This window comes from Salvelinus sp. IW2-2015, linkage group LG4q.1:29 (genome assembly GCF_002910315.2).
Source record: "Salvelinus sp. IW2-2015 linkage group LG4q.1:29, ASM291031v2, whole genome shotgun sequence".
Classification (NCBI taxonomy): Eukaryota; Metazoa; Chordata; class Actinopteri; order Salmoniformes; family Salmonidae; genus Salvelinus; species Salvelinus sp. IW2-2015.
The window spans coordinates 67,651,276-67,672,539 of NC_036842.1; the positions used below are offsets into that span (position 1 = coordinate 67,651,276).

The following is a 21,264-nucleotide window of genomic DNA, read 5'->3' on the forward strand; positions in this document are numbered from 1 at the left end:
ATGCTATCAAAACCATAGAAACTCTTGGTGGCAGAACTCTGCAAAGGCAGCCTGAAAAGTAGCTGCATAAATATAGGGACAAAATCACAAAATTGGCAACACTGATTATATTCCTGTCTCCTGCTGGTCATTATCCTTCCTCTTACTGGGACAGTTATACCTACATTTAACACGGTACCTCTTTGCCCAATGAATATTCGCCTTTGTGTAATGATTGAACTCCCACCGCTTGTGCTACATTTATTTTGAAGGCACGTATAAATAACAACTGCACGAGGACAGACAGTGACTGACAGGCTGACACACACGTCACAGTTACAAGTAGAGTAGCTAGCTAGAAATTGTGCAAAAATGAGTTTTTCAAAGATTTGAAAGAAAAGAAAAGTAGACAATGAATGTAAGGTGTTCCAGCAAGAGTGGACATCCAAATATGTCTTTATTGAGGTATCAAGGAAAGCTGTGTGCTTAGTGTGCAAAGAGAGCATCGCTGTCTTGACAGACAACAACCCGACACTTCCAGACGAAGCATGCAGAGAAATACAGGAATATGTCTTCTGAGCACAGGACAAGTGCATCGAAAGAGTTTCTTTCTCAGTTCTCAGACTTTTCACAAAACTGCATTCAGCAAACAACGGAATTGCGAGAGCTAGCTATGTACTGTCCCACAAAATTGCTAAACATAGCAAGCTATTCGCTGAGGGCGAATTCATTAAAGAATTTTTAATTGACTCTGCAGCAATACTTTGCCCCGACAAGAAATAGCTGTTTGAAAATGTTTCCCTGTCAAGACAAACAGTGACATGGCGTGTTGAGGACATCGCAGAGAATATGGAACAACAGTTGAAAGACAAGGTAACCTATTTCACCTATTTCTCCTTGGCCCTGGATGAGAGCAGTGATGCACGTGACACGGCGCAGTTGATATTATTACGAGGCATAACCCCAGACTTTTAAATTACAGAGGAGCTTGCTTCAATGCAGTCAATGAAGAGCACAACCACAGGGAAAGATTTATTGGAGGAGGTTAATAAGTGTGAGACAAAGCTGGGACTGAGTTTTAAAAATGTATCCAGTGTGACCACTGATGGGTGCCCAAACTTGACAGGAAAAAAATGTGGCCTTTTGAAAAGGATACAAGATCAAGTAGCTGAGCTGAACCCAGATCAGAAAATTATTTTCCTGCATTGTATTATTCATCAGGAGGTGCTCTGTAAATGTGTACTGAAAATGAGCCATGTTGTTGATACAGTCACTAAAGTGGTAAACTTCATAAGAGCAAAATATTTAAACCACAGGCAGTTTGTCTCACTGCTGGAAGAGACAGAGTTGGGTCATGCAGATCTCCCCTACCACACAAACGTGAGATGGCTGAGTTTGGGGAAGTGGCTTAAAAGGGTGTGGGACCTGAAGTCAGAGATTGCTGAGTTTTTGCAAATGAAAGGAAAATATGTGGATTTCCCTCAACTGCAAGATAAAGAATGGTTGGCTGATTTTGCCTTCACCGTGGACATCATGGCCCTCATGAATGAACTGAATTTGAAACTACAAGGGAAGGGACTTTTTGCACATCAGATGAACAGCCTTGTCATAGCCTTCAAGGGAAATTACTCCTCCTGACCTGCCAAGTAGAAGCCAACAATCTCACCCACCTTCCAACACTTCTAGTCTGTTCCCTATCAGATGGCCAGCGGGAGAACAGTGAGTTTTCTCATCGTTTTGAGGATTTCAAAGTGTTGGAATATGACATGCTGTTGGTTTACTGTCCTTTCACCTTCAATGTGGATAAAGCTCTCACTGACCTGCAACTTGAGCTTATCGATCTTCAGGTTGATGCAGTGATTGGAGAACTATTCAAAACAATGTCACTGACGAGGTTCTATGCATCTCTCGATGAACAAAACTTTCCAAAGATTAGGAGTCATGCTCAGAAGATGTTTGTGCTGTTTGAGTCAACCTATGTATGTGAACAGACATTTTCAGTGATGAAATATAACAAGTCAAGGCACAGGTCATCTCTTACTGACTCTCACCTCTCAGCAATCCTGCGCATAGCAACGTCAGAAACTATACAAGACTTCACTGCTCTAGTCAATGCCTATCAGAGACTTCACTCCTCACGCTGATTGAGTAGTTTAAATGTAATGTTGAGCTCTCTCTTTCTTGTTTTTGTGCATACCCATTAACAAGAGTTCTGTCCGTGGTGGTGAATGCACAGTGTACTTTTCCCTCCATGTAGTTCATTGCATGTTTAATAATGAAAATACCTACCAAAAGGAGAATATGGTTGTGGTTTATTTCTGTGCATTTAAAAAGTAAAATAAGTAACATATCTGGATGTGATTTACAGTAGATATATCTGTCAACACATTCATATACATAATGTATAAATCTGTAATATGATTCTGGCCCGCGATGGCAAAAATATATTCTAATGTGGCACTCCATGGAAAATAATTGCCCAGGCCTGATCTACACTGATTGAAGTTGATTTAACAAGTGACATCAATAAGGGATCATAGCTTTCACCTGGATTCACCTGGTCAGTCTATGTCATGGAAAGGGCAGTTCTTCATGTTTTGTATACTCAGTGTATATTCCAAGAATTGTTATACTATAAATGACTCTCAAAAGATTTTGGCTTATTTCATAGAGATAAATATCCATATCTAGATGAATATTACCCGTTTTAGCATGGACATTGCTGTTGAGGGCTTCCACCATTTAAAAGTAGTCAACTGGGTGGGGATTTCTATGGGTTAGGACTTGAGAGTGATTATTGTCAAATTGGGTTGCCTATGTGTTGTAAATGGCTTTAAGCTATCAATGCCATGTAGTTGGCACAACAGATGATGGCGCTGCCCATGCTGTCACAGAATGGCACAGATAAAGATTAAATCCATCTCTATGATTTATTTACGATATTGGGATGCCCTCTACTGTATGTTTATTTACTCAACTTTTATAATTAAAACATTTCTGCATGTAAATATGAACTACCAAAGTACTCCAACACACACCAATTCAGTCAAGATCCTCATTTAGATCCTGATGGTAAAGGCCGGTTTCACTACCTGTCTGCATGCCTGCCTATCTGCCTTTCTAATTGACTTATCAATACCCCAGGAGTAGTGTACATGAATTGTAGGGTTAGGGTCAATTATGTATTATGTAGCTCATTGGTTAGGGTCAGTGTACATGAATTCCAGACACAGAGGTGTCTCCATCAGCTGGACGCTGGCTTCATTACAACTCCAATAAGGCTGGTGAACAGTCTGTTCTGTTGGCATGGTTCGCCTCTTATTTCCACTTACATTCAATTAATTCCCACACTTCGAGTATAAAATAGGAAACATAAGTAGGACTTAGGCCTGGATTCAATCAGATTGAGTGGTAACCCCTGTTAGTCGACAAACGCATAGCTTTTAATTGCTTTTGTTTAGGCGAGTCGGAGGTGTAATTGCGTTAGAGCTGTCAAATCCACAGTCGGCCCGGCCCCTAGCGATATCTATTGCCGATATTGCCATTTGATGCACCGAGTCGCATTAGTAGAAATCCCATTCAGCTGTTACAAATTCGAACACTGACATGTGTGATGTAATCTACAGCTCGAGTACGAAACAAAAAAAGTATGAAATGTATGCACTACTTTATGTCGCTCAACATAAGAGCGTTTGCTAAATTACTAAAACGTAAATGTAAAATGATTAGGCTGATATAAATCCGTATTATTTACATTCATTATTTTTTATTTGAGTGTAATAATTTTTTAAAGCCTACACTTTCTCGATCTGAATTTCTAGTGCGGCTGGGATATAAGTGCGGGTGTGGTTTCACGACAATGAACGCAAGAGCAGCCGGTCACAGATTTGACAGCTCTAACAAACCTTCTAAACAAAAGCAATGAAAAGGTTGTTGGCTAAAGCAATTTACCGCTGATCTTAACCCAGGCCTGTATCAGATAGGCCTAGGGAACCTGTGTAGTGTATAAAAAGAGACAGACAATACAGAGGCAGACAGAAATTAACAGCCCATTACAAGCGGTAAATTTTATTATGGGATAACAGCACATAAAGCACATCTAAAATCGATGTGTCCAATGCACTTTTAATAAAGGTAATATTAAAGGTACAGTTTCTAAGTACAATATAACAACATTCATATTAGAATGGAAAGTATTTAAAAGACAACATTACATTTCTTATTTTTCTTTACAGCTGTATTTACAAAATGAATCAAAATACGTATTTCCATATTTAAGAATCAGACAAGAAGGAGCAAGACTACTTTTGTGAATAGACTACCTGCTAAAGAGAGTTCAAAAGAGCTGGATAAAAAGGTACATGATCATCTGTTCCCATTGTAAGATCAGTAGCAAACATGTGACTTAAAAATTTGTGACAACCACACACTGGTTTCGTCTTTTTTCCCCACAGTTCATACTCCTTTCGCATGAAGGAATATCCCACCCACACTCCACCCTCATATTAAGTTACCCCAACCCCTTGAGCTCACATTAAACACAGAACATTAAAGAAATTCAGATGTGTTGTATGCATATTTTGCATACACATATGAATAGTTGAAATACAATGCATTAGTCAATTTTCTGTTCTCAATAAAGAAATCAAAATGTTATGATCATAAAACAAAGTGAAAAACATCTATGTGGATTGTCCATTCTTTTGTAAAATCCAGAACCTGGTTCAGCAGGTCATCTTTTATGCAATATTGTCAGCCAGAATGTAAATCATCGATTTGACCATTTTACATTACATCCTTCCCAGTTACGCTACTCAGATAAGAGGGAGAAACTTATTTCTATTAACTGTAATATCTATCATGGTGCCTTAAATAAACAAGGAAATTGTCTAGTACTTATAATGACAGAATATGAAAAACGTTGAAACACATGAGTGACAGAGTTCACCTACTTGTGCAAATACATTGTCAGTTGAGTACATGTTTGGAAAACAAAACAAATTGTACCATTTATGCATCATGTAACACTGAGAGGCACTCAGTGTAGTACATTGTGTATTATTGCAAGCATATACTGGCTGATATTTGCTACAGAGTGAAAAGAAAAAGGTTAAAAAAAACTTGTAACCTCTAATGGTGATATTTTTCATGTACATTTTTAAAAATAGCACAACTGTGGTGCCAAAGTTCTAAGCTGGTCTCAAGAAACTAATGTTTCAGGGCAGTCTAACTTTGAAATAAAGAAGCTATAAAATGACAATGTTAAATGGACAATTGCACAGTACTTTTAAGTAAAGTACTACACAGCTAAAAGGTAAATACTCAGCATTTGCCAGTATGACCAGCTACAGCTTCAGCAAGTGGTTTTTACAATCAGAACAAATAAAAACACAATACTGCTGTTTCAGCCTGCAGATTTTTTTTTCTTCAGAAATCAGAAAAGCAACCTTAAATAACCTGTTAATTAGCAGATACTGGATTCACTAATCATTTTAAAGTGAGAAGGAAATAAGAGCCTTATCCCAGGACTAGCACACTGATACAGGTACTGGCTGGGTATTGAAGTAAATTTACCACTATCATAATCATTATCATTGTCATGATTATTTATTGAGTACTAATATCAAATAATGCACCAATACTCAATGAAATTAATGAACTAATAGGGTTGCCTAGTCTAGGAATCAGGACATTGTCCACAAGCACCACACATCAGGATAACACAAAATAAATGTTGGCACACCCTAAGACTATCAAACTAATTCTAAAGGAGAGAAGCATACTAAAAACAGAGATATTGTACAGCATGGTGTATTTGATAAACTGATACATATTTGCACTGAGTAGGCCTTAGTAGCAGTATTTTCTTCTTACCTATACAGAATGAAGTTACAAAGTTACCTTTATACATGTGATCAATAATAACATTACATATTGTGGATTAAAAGCAGAGGATGAGGGAGAGAGAAAGAGAAAGAGAGAAATTAATATATACAGGCCAGGCCATATGTGGTTGTTACCCTCCACCTGGGAACAGAACCAGTCAAATATACAGCCGAAACAATAACAACCAGAACAAAATAACACACATTAAAACCAAAAGTGATAAATTAGAGGTGTATTTACATGCAGATGTCCAAAGCCTAAGCACAAAATAACAAATAATACACCACATATATTATTGCTTGACATTCGTTTATGGCTAGAAGTTTTTTTTTTTCAAAAACAATTTTGTTAGTTTTTTTGACTATATTCTAAAATGTATTGTTATCTTAAAACTGTATCAGATGTGCTTTGGAAGATGAGAGTATTGTTAAAATGCTATGAAATTGACTTATAGATCTGGGTAACACTTTAAAACTTCAAAAGACGGCACAGTTGTAAACATGACATTACACCTATCATTACAATCTATATTCTATGGCAAATAAATAGGAGTCCCATGCCTCAGGCAGTCAAAGCATCAACATAACACGTATGACAAGCAGGATGGTGAGTTGTTTGCTGTCTCTTTTCATAACAATTATTCTGCACTGAACACATACGACTGAGTGGTTAGTCATTTGCTCCAGCGTGCTTTGAAGGACTATAAATTGTATAGAGGCATTATGTCATGCTTATAACACTTGAGCACTACACGGGATGGATCAATCTCAGTGTTACCGAAACCTTTCAAATCCAGGGAACACTAAGCCTTAACAGACTCATCATCCACATAACCCTGTTCCTCTTAGTTTATTAAAAAGCCTTGTCTGGGGTTTGTCTTATGCACACAGTGAGTAAACAAACACACTTACACACACGCACACTATTGCTTGTTTACACGAGTGCCACAGAGAGCAGAGACAGAAGGAGCATAAGGTGTTATTTACATTGATAGACTAGCAGACTCAGTGATCCTTTGCTAAACATGTCTCAAATGACAGCATGCATGATGACTTATCCCCCCACACCATGTGGGTGCAGAGATGTTTGTTGAAAGTGTCACAGACACAAAGGATCCAATGCCTCTGATTTATCCCCATTGTCTAATCAATACTGCTAACAAACTGTAGACGGAACAAAGACAAGAAGGACATAACAACACAGTGAACAGAAAGTGGTAAGAAATGACTGCTTTTTGTTCTGGGTTGATGCTGCAATTGCTTGACAAAGAGACCTTTCATTTAGGACCAGTTTGATCGATATAGAGACAGAGAATGACATCTGTGTTTCAGGAAATGGGATTCCACTCTAGTGGCTTCCCGTTAGAAACCCGTAATAGTTACACAAAGCTACCACATAGTTATTGGCTGAGAATATGCTGCTTCCCCTGTCTGTCTATGTCTTTTTCTGTCTGTCTGTTAACTCCCTGAGCATCCATATCTCTCCCACTGGGCCACAGGCCAGGCCCGCTGTCACCTGGATTGTCAATCACTGGTTGAGACAGACTGGGTTTCACTGGTTAGTAGTCTGAGGCTACTGGTGGTCACCTAGGCCAATACATATCCAAATAACATTGGACCATTTCAGAGATTATTACTTAGGTACAGCATTAATACAGCCTAAAGAAGAAATATTTAATATTGCGTAAGTATATTTGGTTTATCTAACAAAGAGGGTAATCATAATCATAAGTTGGTGACATTGACCCTGGCGACACCATTTTAGTCCAAATGTAGTATGTTATTATTGGAATTGTATGCAATATAAATAAACTGCATATCAAATAAAACATATTCTGTATGGCCAATGGGAAAACTGACTGTAAACATGGGAAAATAAAGTTTGTGTTTATTATGAGCTTGACTTCTAGGGCATAGTTAGAATTTCTGGTGTTTAACCAACAGCTCCTTAAGTACTGTACATCAGCAATGGGAAATACTACTCAGCAATGAATTTCACATGTTCTTCCTAACCACTTATTATCGAACATCCCTGAACAACACATGAACTATACCTAATGAGGACCAACAACCCAACAGAAACATTTTCAAACAGAAAGCGTAAAATAACTCTTCCCTGAGGGGTGACAGCACAAGACTTTCTGTCTTGTACAAATTGCACGGCAGAGGAATCATCGTGTGCAAACAGAAAAACAAACCAAACCACTATGGTAAGGGTTGTSTCAAAACTGTAACCATGCTGTGTTGGGTAATCTAAAGGGATATCAGGATTATAATGGGAATTCTATACAAGCCACCACTGAGTTTTCTGGAATGTCAGATCAATCCATTCTATATTATGGACAGGTAGACGGCAACGCAGGAGCAGAAACTACTGTATGGCACATCCAGGGTTTTTTCTACCGCTTCTCTACCACACTGACAAGAAAGACACACTAAAAAAAACAGAACCACGACAACGAAGCATTGACGATAGCACTTGTTCTACCATTGTCATGTTTCTTTCCTAGTCATACACTACAAACAACAGCTTCTCTAATTATTGCGGGAATATAGTAAGTGCTACCTGACTTCTCTTTCTCTCCCCCTCTCTTTCATGAGTTTAATTCACTATACATGTTACAAAAATAGAAGCTTTACTACCAGACAAGGCTTTGAATATTACAATTCCTTCTTCCCATTTCCTTTTCTGTCCCATAACAAATGTCATAGCTGGGCTGAGGCCTTAGGGAAGAGACAGTCACAATCACTCCTCCACAAACATGCGTATGTGTGAGGCTAACAAGATGGATCAACAGCTGGTCAGAGAGGGCTGTGTGTGGACCGCTCTCTAATAGGCATTATATTTCTGAAGACCTCCATCACCTGGCCTGCTGTGTCGCTACTCTCCACTAGATGGAGACGTTGGACTAAGCACAAACGATCAAACATCTTGAGTACCAGGTTCATGTGTGCTTTTGTTTGAGATTGTATGCCTGTGTGTCGGGGGTGTTATGCTAATAGGTGATGGGGTGAATGTGACCTGCCTGCCTCTCCAGACCATACCATGCTAGCCATCTCACAGGCAAACCCAACCTAACCAAACGAACCCAATCTAAACAAACCAACCCCCACCCAGACCAGCAGTGTCTGCAGCTCTCAGGACTAGCCTCTGTGACCATGGTTCAACTGGTATTTCTTGTGCACATGCAACACATCACTAGGTAATATACAAGTCTTAAATTAAAGAAAGGTGCAAATAAAAGTGCCTTATCAATTCAACAATTAAGAATAGTCGGACTACTAATTTCATACATGTTATTTAAAATAGAATCTATAAACATTATTTTTTTTGTATAGTAAGTACTTATGACCGTATACCCTGTAGTATATTATAAAACAGGTGGGATGGACCCTTATCGTTGTGGCGGTGCCCAATGTTTCTCCAGGGCATCTGTCCACACAAGGTTCAATAGCAGATGGCCTTGCATGATTTCACTAAGCAACCATGATGGATGGAGTCTTTGACAGCTAAAATCATTGCGTTTTGACTAGAATTACCAGAATTCTACTTTTCTTTTTAGACGATTGTCCATAGAGAGGTGCGGTTTACATTGCCACGCAGACGGAGCCTCTCTCAAAGTCACTGCGAGTTTTCATTCTAAGCACTGCATTCCAAACATACAACTAAACACAGGAGAACAGGGTCTGAACTTGACCAGGACAAGCACATTAGCAGCAATACATTTCCATTAGGAGATTCTAACATAATCTTTACCAATGATTAATGGAGGATACACATGCCCAGACAGCTATCTTCGTTAGGGTATATGATACAGTATAGATTTAATAACAAATAAATATTGACATGGATATGTTTTCCAATGCAATGAGACATTGGATATTGGAGCTTCAGAGGGGAGGTGGAGAGCCAGATCATTGGTGCTGAGGAGATTTTTAGGTTAGGCATGTGCATAGCCAAATTCAATATAATTTTGTCAATACAGTAAATTCTGTTTTGTAGAAACAAGTCAAAACAATGAGTGCTAATCAGTGTGAGACATCCTGGGAACATGCTGGAATGATGTGCATGAGAGGGTCAAGTTCATTCAGAGAGAAAGCATTGTCTCCAACTTCTCTTCATGTCCCTTGAGCTTAGAGTCCCCCCTGGGTTCCAAACAGAGACAACTAATCCCAATGAAATAAATGGAGAAAATCATACACCCACAACCCTCCCCTCAAGAAAAAAAAGAAAGAAAAGTGTGCAGCGTGCCGTCCGTCCTGGTTTGTGCAGGGCACCGTTAAAGTGTCTCAGATTCATGCTCCCCATGACATTCCCCACGGTGGCCACGCTGGCACCTGGCAAGGCTGCTGGCTACCCGTCAACGGGCATGGACTGCTCAAAGTCCGATCCAAAGAGCTCCTTATATAAGGGGGGGAAGTGGGCACGCACAATGTCTGGGTATATTGCTTTGAAAGCCGTCAGCTTCTCGGTATGCCTGCTGCACAGCGCTCGCAGTGTTGACACCTTGCATATCAACTGTGTGGGGAAAAGAAAAGAGACAGGCTGTTATTTAGATTCACAGTAAGGCAAGGACATGGAGATCTCATGAAGATCTCTTCATTCACTCTCACAAACTGACCGGTAAATACTGATACAGGCACACACCAGAGGGGAATCTTGACACCTCACCTTATGGCGCTTGTACACCTTTCTTACATACAGTATCTGCGTATCTCTGCTCCAAAAATCTGCTCACTTAGTTTAGCTTCTGTATGATGCCAACTCTGAAATGTACTTCTTGATTTAATATAATGTTCGTTCAATAGTGGATAACTGCAGTACTGTACACAATCTTTGATGCCCCAGTAGAGTTCCGTTCTATATACTGTCCTTCCGTGAGATGACAGAAAGATGCAATGGATGAGAGTGGGTGTGTAGACAGACAGTGGGTGTACCTTGGTAAGTATGCCGTCCTCTCTGTGGTTCTTCTGCAGGACATGCTGCAGTGCCAGCTGGATCTTCTGCTGGAGTTTCTCCACCTTCACCTTCTCCTGGAGCCAGGACCGTCTACAATAGAGAGAAACACACCCATAATCATCACTGCAAGGTTTTCTGAATCTACTGTGGATAAAGGTGTAATACTCAGTAAACCAGCAACCAGTACAACTGATGACTGACCTCTGTGTCTAATTTAGGAACATGCTGGATGGATGGTTTTCAATGGATGTTTGTTTAGAGTAGTTTCAGGGTAAGGTACATAAGAGACCCTGCATGTGTGTATATGCATGTCTGCCCCCCAGCCCCCCCCCCCCCCCCCCCCCCCGCCCCCGCCCACCCGCTTGTGTTTGTACTGCCAGTGACACCTACCTGCAGACATCAACACGAACGCAGAGAACAGGGCAATCTCATCCTCAGACAGGTGCATAGAACACAAGTTCTTCCAACACTCGAAGACGGAGCTGATCAAGTCGTCACAGCCTGCAACAGCAAAGGATACGACACAGAGAGATGGTTGTGGGGATGAGGATGAGGCAGTCTTACTCTTGATCTTTATTGGGAGAAAGGCACATAGGCGAGAGAGGAGGTTGCAGTGCACTGAACAGAAGAGGGGAGCGTCTGAGGCGGAACTGGCAATGCTTTTACTGAATTTTCCCTCCCAGACTAGTCACATTCCTGGCAGTTGGGTGCATTTACGCAACCCAGAATGAGGTCCACTAATGAGTCTTTTAGTTAGATCAATTATTGAGGATTGTGGAGACAGGCTGATGCAAGTGCAGCTCTGGAACCCATCACTCATCTGCCTCCCCAGGCCCGAGCTCTTCTCTTCTGGAGCAGTGTCTGACTGACTGTCTGACTGTCTGACTGACTGCACTGGGAGGCTTGTTAGGGAGGTCACCTCATGACACTGAATAGCACAGCATTGTTACTCTTCAGTCTTGCACACACGCACGTTGTGCATACACAACACACACACACGATCTGTTTAGGCTTTCATACTACACTTTCACACTGCCGCAAGGAACATTCATTTCCTCCAAAGGCATTTGGATGCACGGGAAAATACCTGTGGAGTGTCTTAGTAATGACATGGCATTCAAAAGCAATGCTATTTGCTTACACCTGCATATTCTATGGCGCTTTCAATGATGGTTTTGAATAACTCTCCCAAAGGCACTCATCTGGATTTATTTATTCCATCTTAACAGGAGCATATGCAGCAGCAGTGGCTCAGTACAACTATATTCTGCCAACTTTGACTGTTATATGAAGCAATGCATGCTTACACAAACACACACACGCTCACACTTGTGCACACACGTGCACACCACCCAATGCACCGCACACACGTGCACAGGATTGAACATTTGGGAGCACTTACTAATGACTTAAACACATCAGGCCCAGCATACTTTCCATCGAAATAGACTGTGTTGTTTGAGAGTCGAAGGCACGGCACATTCTCACAAACACAACCTCCAAAGAGCTGCAGAGACGAAATAACATCATGCTAAATCCGGGTTTTTTCTCTTCTACAGATCCAGTTAGAGTTGCCAGTCAGGCATCACTATAGGCCCAACACATCAATATGCACTATTTTGTGTTTTCTCCTTGTCATTTACGTGTTATAACCCCTATTCCTTTTAAACGAAACCCATGACATGGAACAAGTAATAGCATTCCATTTATACACATTTTTCTTTCGCCTATAGAAAGGATGTTGAAACATGATGCTGTATACTGCTGCGCTGTGTGGACTGGATCAGAGGATAAAAGAGATGTAATAGAAGCTGTTACTGCGCTTTATGAGGCGGCACTGGTTTAAAATGTCACGGTAGACAAGGGATCTCTGTCACCATTTCATTATTATATTGAGTGCTAATGCAAATAAAATCCCAGGGAAATACCCACAGGATGCTGATGTGTGTGTGTGTGTGTGTGTGTGTGTGTGGTGTGTGTGTGTGTGTGTGTGTGTGTGTGTGTGTGTGTGTGTTGTGTGGTGTTGTGTGTGTGTGTGTTGTGTGTGTGTGTGTGGTGTGTGTGTGTGTGTGTGTGTGTGTGTGTGTGGTGTGTGTGTGTGTGTAGTCAACGTGGCATCTAGCTAGTATCTCAGCTCAGGAAAACTGTAGTCCCTCTAATGCAGGGTTCCCCAACTGGCAGCCCGTGGGTGATTGTATTTGTTCCCCCAAGTTTTCTGAACAAAAAAATATAAAAATAACGTTACAAGTGTATTTATTTTTGTATTATTATTTTCTTGTTGCACATAAAAACCAGCAAATCATCTCCAAGAGATTTTAATTCTGGAAATCTGTTCCAAAGTATTCCCATGCATAATAGAGAGATGTACTGTATGTGATCATATACAAATGTAAGCAAGGTCTTAAATTATTATGTTTTCGTTAAATATTATATCTGATTGGGCTTCTTGCGATCAATTTGCAGTTTACAAATTATTTGTAATTATGTTCCAGCCCCCTGACCATCCGTTCAATAAAAACTTGTTGATGTTCCCTGCTCTAATGCCTATAAGCCTGTGCACTGTTATACAGCAGAGGGACAGGGACAGAGGGACAGATGGAGGAGGCAGGCATGGTGGAGTCTCCTGGCTCTGTGAAACACAGTCAGTCTGTGAGGGAGGCTTTGTGTAGTCAGGTCAGCTACGCCCTTGTGACAACGCCTGAGGGGGAGACGGGAGTTTGAGGGGTGGTGGGGGAAAGACGGCGGTGAGCCGTGTTGACGGGCTGTCATACCTGCTTTCAGCAGCACTATCTGATCGTTCTGACACAGCTCCATGAAGCCGTCGATCCGCTTGGCAAACTCCACCACGTACTGGATGGCCTCTGTGATTTTGATAGCACACAGCTGCCACATGACCTCTCGGGGCTAGAGGGACGGAAAGAGAAAAGGGTTATCTGCTGTAGAACAGATGGGATTAGCTCTGTTGTGTTTGTAGAACAGTGAGGCAGGTAAAGCAGTTCTAGTGTGAGTACTGCTTTGTGGTAGTGATAGTGGTGATGCTGGTGGAAGTGTAGTGTACTGTCCAGTACCTTGGTCTGGTAGCTCTCCATCTCCTCCTGCAGGAAGGCCTGCCAGGTCATCTGCTGCAGCTCCTCTCTCAGGTACTGACACGTCTCCATGTGAGACTTGGAGATGTTCTGGGCCAGGTGCTCTGCAACACAACCAAACAGCACAGCACAGCACATCACAACAGTGTCAGTCCTGAACGCTGCTCAAGGGGAATGGGAGGAGCTCACAGGTGAACTATGCCACATGAAAATATGATTTATTTACAGAGCTTCAACTAGGAGGTGGAGAGCTTGGGCTTTATTTGACTGGGAAGACGCTTGTTGACATTTCCTTTTACTGCCTCCAGGAAGCTCCCAGCTGAAGGTTCTGCCAAACCCAATCTAGTTATGCACGGGGAGGAGGGGCGGTCGGCCGCACAATATTACTCATTGAAACAAAGGTCACATTTGCTCAGAGAGAAATATTGAGTATAAGAATTTAAATGGTTTTGAAAACACATCTGTTAAAAGGAGTTCCAAGGCACAGGGGAGCCTAAAAAAATGATTTCCCTAGACGCGTGCCCTGCTGGATCCTGATTGGCCCTAATTAATGGAAACTAATTACAAAAAAGAGGCTCTTTTAATGAGTGTTGGAGATGAGTCTCCAACCGCCTGCTATTTTAAGCAACCTTTGTGTCATTTGCCCCACGGTTGAGTTGTTCTCCCTCCTCCTCCCCCCTCTCCTCTCCCATCTCCCCCTTGCTCCTCACCTAGCTCAGCCATGGACACAGTGGGGGATGTCTCTCCGTTGGTAAAGGAGCAGTAGGGGAAGAAGCCTGAGCCGGGGGCGAAGTCGCAGATGGGCTCGGGCTTGATGCCGTTGATGTCCAGTCCGGACTGGTCAGGGGAGGGCTGGATGTCCAGGTAGAAGCTACTGACTGCTGAGTCGGGCTTGCTGCCGTCAGGGGTGTGGCCATCCATGTAGCCACTGAGGTCGTCGTGGAGCTCTGTGAGGCCATTGGCCGAGAGGCCGTAGGTGGGTGTGAGCGGCTCGGCCTCGCCGGGCTGCTGCTGGTGGTCCCGCTGCGCCTGCTGCAGCCGGTGTTTCTGCACCTCCGCATACAGGCTGTCCCGCTGCTTCTTCGACATGCGCCCAAACTTTACCGCTGTAGGGAGAGAGGGAGGGAGCCGACTCTCCTTTACTACTGACACATTGACATAACACTCACCTGTGACTCCAGTTTAGCCTCTCTATAACAGGTAAGATTTGTGATTTCAGGAAGTATTAGTGGAGCAATCAGCATTACGAAACCTTCAACACTAACATCCTACTTGCATGAGAACTACCCCGAGAGAGCAACCTACAGAATGACTCACAGCTTACAGGCCACTCAGACACGAGACAGTTTGTTTAATAGAGCCCTGCACACTAAACAGAGCTGGTCCTGAGAGTGAGCTCAGAGTTCTGGGGTCTGGCAGAGTGTCAGATGGCTCGTGTGTGGACAGAGTGGAAGTAAGCGGAGCAGAGGGGAGCGCGGGCAGATGGACTCTGGTGTGCTGAGTAAATGCAGGAGTCACCTTGGCCTGTCCTGATTGTGCGGGTCTGTGTGTGTGTGTGTGTTCGCGTGTGTGTGCATGTGTGTGTGTGTCCATGTGTGTGAGCAGCGGAAAGGCTCTAAAGGCCTGGCCTGATTACAGGCTCCTCTGATCCCTCCAGCCCAGCCCAACCCAATTCAGCCCAGCCACATGCCCTGCAGGAGGTCCCTCCTCCCCCATAGACACTCACCTGTGTGCTTCCATTACTGCGCCTCAGCTGCACCAGTCCAGCACTAATGACACCTCCTAACGACCCTCTGTTCATCAACCCTACTTTCTGTCACACCTGCCAACTTACTGCACAGCCACGCCAGTTACTGGTGGAAATTAAACAGACAATGACGTCTGTCTAGTCCACACTTCCCTACTCTAGCCACTCTGGTGTTTATGATATAACAATCTGTCACATCTATCTTTCATAAAAAAAATATCATAGAACAATTGGATTATCTACCAATAATTCCCTATTCACTTTCATGTGTTGTCTTGAAAGTGTGTCCATCCCCTCCCCTCTTGTTGACGGTGGTACGTACCGTCCCTTGACATGCCCACTGCCAGACATTTCTGCAGCCGGCAATGCTGGCAGCGGTTGCGGCTGGTGCGGTCGATCAGGCAGTTCTTCTGACGGGGGCATGAGTAAGCCGCATTGCTCTGCTGACTCCTCCTGAAGAAGCCCTAAGACAGGAGAAAGAGAGGGAGTGGAGCCAACCATGCTTACAATATGAACCACAGTGGTCCTGCTGTATCCAATGACTGATAGGCTTTTATTTCTCTAAACATTGCGTTTCACTGGGTACTTATTGACAGTATTCATCACTATTGAGGGTATTGTTGCTGAAATAATGTAGAATACTGAACTGCCATTGTGTTGCAGGCTATTGTGTTCTAGTGTCAGTTTTATAGAGAGCTATGTCGTTTTATTGAAGGGGTGGTGTGTTTTAACAATGTTTACTGCAGGGGGTAGTGTGTTTGGGTATGATCATAATTGTAGACAGTATTTTTCTATAGTTTGTGTAATTAGTGTTGATTAATAACAGGGCTCCAACACGTGCAGTGCTAAAAGATGTCATACACACACCGATTGGAATCCTCATCCTTTGACTTAATGAATTGATTCCAGCACATCATTAACATGCCCCACTCCACTTCTCCATACACATATGTCTTAATTATCTGCTCATTGGCTGTTTAATTACAAGAAAACAGCTGACAGCTGCCGAGTTGCTTTATAATGGCAGCCATTACAGGAGCCAGGCTAGAACTGCTGGTGACAAGCAGCACTCTTTAATAATGCTGTGATTTATGGTCCAAACTCTTGTACTCGCACATATCATTAAATGCCTCTCTGCCTGGAGTAATTAGCAATCATTAAAGATACATTTCAGCAGTTTATTCTTCAGCGTTTTGTTTCTCCAAGGCAGCTAGCTCTTGTCTGAGGGGGAGAGAGAGAGAGAGAGAGACTCTGAGGAGCAGCTGAAAGAGCTTCTGTCTTTCTGTAATAAAGGTGCTGCTGCCTGTTGGAAGAATATTAATGACTCCCCTAGTGACAAGCACAGGAACAAGAATACACTAGAAGCACAAAATAAATTCCCCTCACTGTGAATGGCTGGTATATTTGAAACAGTACAAAATCTTGCTTCGATAAAAGCAGCATACTGTAGCAAACTAAACTTCTTTTGCTGATTTTATTTAAAGGAAAAGCAAGCTGCAGCAGAAGCAGAAACACTGAAGCAGCATGTGCCTGAGAGGGAGAGTCTGTACAAGGCAGAGGAGTCACTTTGTCCTGCTAAAAATGGAGCTCTGTGATGTCCTCTGTAAGGCTTGACCACTTTACTGATGATGCTCTCTGTGAGTTTACACTTTATCGTCTCTCGAAAGATCGTTTCAAAAGTTAGACAACATGTTCAAAGGTATTTCCCTGTAAGTTCAACTTTTTCTGCTTCCTGTCCCCCCACCCCACCCCACCCCACCCCAACACCCACATGTTAGTTCTCTGGGTGCTTACCTTACAGCCCTCACATGTTATCACACCGTAATGGATGCCTGATGATTTGTCTCCACAGATCTTGCAGGGAATTATTTCGATTTGAGCTGGAGAGAAGCAAAGAAAAAATCAACATTTTGCTGTCAGAGTAAAACACCTTCAGTATGTTTAGCATGTTGGTACATGAAAGAGCACTGCGCTTCAAAAACATCTCATCCAGTGGCTTTGAAACCTCACTTCCACACAACATTAAATGAATATTTACTGAGTCGTGCATGAAGGAGGCCATTTTGAATCTTCACTGAGCCACCAGCCAACCACTGTAAACACAATGTCGATTTACATTGCAGGCACAAATGACACAGACTACCATTCACCCACATAACTGAACATATTCCCCAATGGAAAAAAATACTTAATGTTACCTCTTTAACTTCAAAACCGTCCATACCCCATAAGAAAACCCAGTATGGCCACAAATAATGATAACCTTCCTATTGGGATGGTGAGTAGCTATATGAGGCCCAGTGAGGTGGGAGTGGATGAAGGCTGTCACTTCAGACAGTAGTAAAGTGCAGTAGAGTTCAGTGAGGTCGATAGTGTTCCGCTGCTGACAGGCCTGTGGGTGATTTAGTGGGCATAGAGGACACAGGCATGGGGGGGACAGGTCTCATCCATCCCGGCCCCCTGCACAGGAGCAGAGCAGCAGGCCACAGGGCAGCGGAACACAGAGAGGCATCTCAGACACAGAACCCCCAGCCTGTCCTACAGCTCTCATGCTTTATCACTGCAGCCTCTGACACAACGTCTCTCTCTGCCTCCACACTAGATCTCTATCTATAACCCAGCTCTCCTCCACAGTGCTAGCATCTCAGACTGCCATTGTTACAGCACGCCGTAGCGCCAGACAAACCATACTATCTGATCTACACTGAGAAAAGATTTTTACTCTATAGTGGCTCCTTACCCAAATGCACATACAGCCAATCAGAGCAAAGAGCACTACCAAACAGCCTACTCTTACTAGTGCTGAAAATGTATAATTTTACTCATGACCCATTCTAAACATCTAAAACCAGCTACATGTATTACATCCATTATAGTATGGCAAGGTATTACATCAGTCTCTCCCCTAGCTTTATACACCAGGCCTAGAGTCTGTCATATAGGCCAGAGTAGATAGAAGCTCTGTACTACTTTAGTACACCTTCACATCCAATCCCTTCAAATGAATTTGATCATATCAAATGGGTCTTCCATCCAGAGGACTCAGAGCCCATTTAATCAGCTGCCTGGGAGCGTCTGTTGTGTCATGTGGATAATGTCGGTGTCCCTGAAGTGTGCCCAAGGGAGGGCCGCTGATCCACCAACCCTTTACCACTATACACACTGTCCCTCCATTCAGGAATCTCTGTTAGCACTACAGAGGTCAACAAGACCTCACCCCTAGATGCAGAATTAGCCTACATTTCAGTCAAATGAACAAAGAGAGCAGTGGCACACACACCAGTCAGTTATCATATGGAAAACACCTGGGATGACTGGGTATCCCGCTGTACAATAGGGGATAATGACCATAGTCTGCCTAGACTACAGGGAAAACAAACCAGGAGCCAGGTTTTGACACGCTTGCTGAGAGGGTTACTTTATAAATAATCATTATGAATTTCTGCATTGTGTCGAGACGGTTGTCGTTTTGGTTATCTCTGTTTGAACACTGGCATTATGGGCAGTGCACTCCATTGTTTGTTTTTGTGCTCTCCCTGCATGAGCATTAGCGGTGCAGTGTGTTGCGACTCCTTTAACATTTTCAGCCTCATTACAAACATAATTTGTTCTGACATGCACTCACAACAAGTGAAGCGTGCTGTAATTAAGGCTGGCTGGAGTTGTGGTGGAGAAACAGGACTGTATTGGCGGGCGCTGGCCACAGGGTGGCAGTGCAGGGCTGTCACTCTGACTGTGTCTGTAGCTGCATTCTCTCCTCTGAGCCCAGCTTCCAGCTCCCAACTTCCAGCCCTCTCGCTTTCCCACGGGCTCCAGGCTCTGAGCTCCAGGCTTAGATTGCTGCCCAGGGTAGCTGTGAGATGCCTTCATCTCCCCTGAAGAGGCAGGGCTGGCTGGATGCTCGCTCAGGCCTGACAGAGGCTGTGCCACATCAGGTGAAGGCAGAGGGAGTGGAAACGGCAGGGCTGGGCACACACTGATGAGGATGGCTCACAAAGCCCTATCTGCAGCAGTGAGGCCATGAATGCACACAGTCTCACCAGATAACACTACTACACAAGCCTCTGAATGCTCGGTGCACTCAACAGTAAAAAGGGTTTGTCTCCAGTCTAACTGTGGTAGACTTTGTGGTTTGCTATGTAAAAGAAGAACCCAATCTAATCACAGTGAAATAAGCTGCTTTCTGGTAAAGATTCATGAGGAATAAATACAGAATAATAACAGCATGAAGATCAAATAAGCCATTAAGTCACCTACACCATGGGTTCACGTCAATATTTGTAGCAAGCTGCCATCTGGAATGGCTGGTCCTGGGGCTCCCAGTCAGACTACAATTTGGATAGTGTGAGTGGTTTAAAATGAATTCACACAGGGGGCGATGGTCAAACAGAAAGGCCTTGTGCCTAAGTACTTCACATCTGGAAGTCAATAGCTATTGACAGAAGCCATGGTGTTAACTGCCATTGTGAAGCTCGCTGCTGGCTCTGTGTCTGGGCTTGACCAGCGCTGCTCACTGCTGATGATCACATTCACAGCGCCTGCCTGCCTGTCTTCATGCCTCTCTGCCTGCCGTGCTCCCTCCCTGCCTGCCTGCCTCCCTGTCTGCCCGCCTGCCTGCCTCCCTGCCTGCCCGCCTCCCTGCCTGCCCGCCCGCCTGCCAGGCAGCCCTGCCTGCTCTGTTTAGGACATCAAAGCCAGGCACAGTGAGACGGGCAGTCATGCTAAAGCCCATCTCAGCAGCCTCCCATTACTCACAACACTGTGAGATGGCCTCCACACACAGGCCACATCAAAGAGAGGGGGGACCTGCTGACGCACACAGATAATGTACTGTGAATCATACGGCAGCATTCACAAAATACCCATCTACAGAAAGAATGAAAAAGGTAATGACTAAGATCCTCGGTGGAGGATCAACCTCTGGTGTGGGTGGCTTTCGGCTTTCACAATGGCTAGCACATGGTGAGAGGACTGTGTAGTAGCCAGCCTCATGTAGTAGTGAAGCCTAGGTTTGTCATACGCCACAACTTGTTAGAGATGCTCTGTCTGTGTCCGTCGCTGTGCAGTTCAAGGACACTGATTCACATCACATAAATGCCCTTTGGAGACTGAGGATGTCAAGCCCTGTCTGTGTCCCCCTCTGCCCTGCACTGTGTACCAAACCACCCTGAGATCAAACCCCACATGAAGATAACACTGCACTTATTAATCCCAGGAAATGAACAGAAAACCGTTTACAAAATGAAACAAAGGTTTTGCCTTCCGCATGCTAACTGCTCCCCGGGACCCTGTCATAGCGTACTGCATTCTGTAGCTAGCGCTTTAGACCTGACATAAGCACCACAAAGACAGTTGTTGTCAGAGTGAGCATTTTCCCCTGCACCTCTCAAATATGCTATAGTTTCATTTGTACCTGGAGAGCATCGTTTAGGAGGGAGGAAAAGTGTGGTGTTGACTAAATATATTGAAGGTATATCAATTATGTAAAAAGGTTGATCCTTTAATGGTGAATAGCTGATGCGTATTATTCATGTTACACCGCTACTCATTGGAGACAGATTGTTATCTACAGTTTAGTAGCGAAAGTGCTCCACATTATCTGAGGCA

The 21,264-nt window shown here is 43.3% G+C and overlaps 1 protein-coding gene across 1 annotated transcript in view; it reads right to left on the reverse strand.

Annotated features, from left to right (window-relative positions):
* Window positions 1-4,009: 4,009 nt before the first annotated feature.
* The window catches only part of LOC111962411 (nuclear receptor ROR-alpha A-like), a 285,568-nt gene continuing 268,313 nt past the window's right edge, over window positions 4,010-21,264 (reverse strand). Inside the window, 10 exon segments of the mRNA XM_023985484.2 lie at window positions 4,010-10,383; window positions 10,803-10,914; window positions 11,211-11,325; window positions 12,223-12,288; window positions 12,291-12,332; window positions 13,596-13,728; window positions 13,893-14,014; window positions 14,621-15,016; window positions 15,980-16,121; window positions 17,452-17,537. Of these exon segments, the coding sequence (XP_023841252.2) occupies window positions 10,219-10,383; window positions 10,803-10,914; window positions 11,211-11,325; window positions 12,223-12,288; window positions 12,291-12,332; window positions 13,596-13,728; window positions 13,893-14,014; window positions 14,621-15,016; window positions 15,980-16,121; window positions 17,452-17,537 (1,379 nt within the window). The 3' untranslated portion in view covers window positions 4,010-10,218.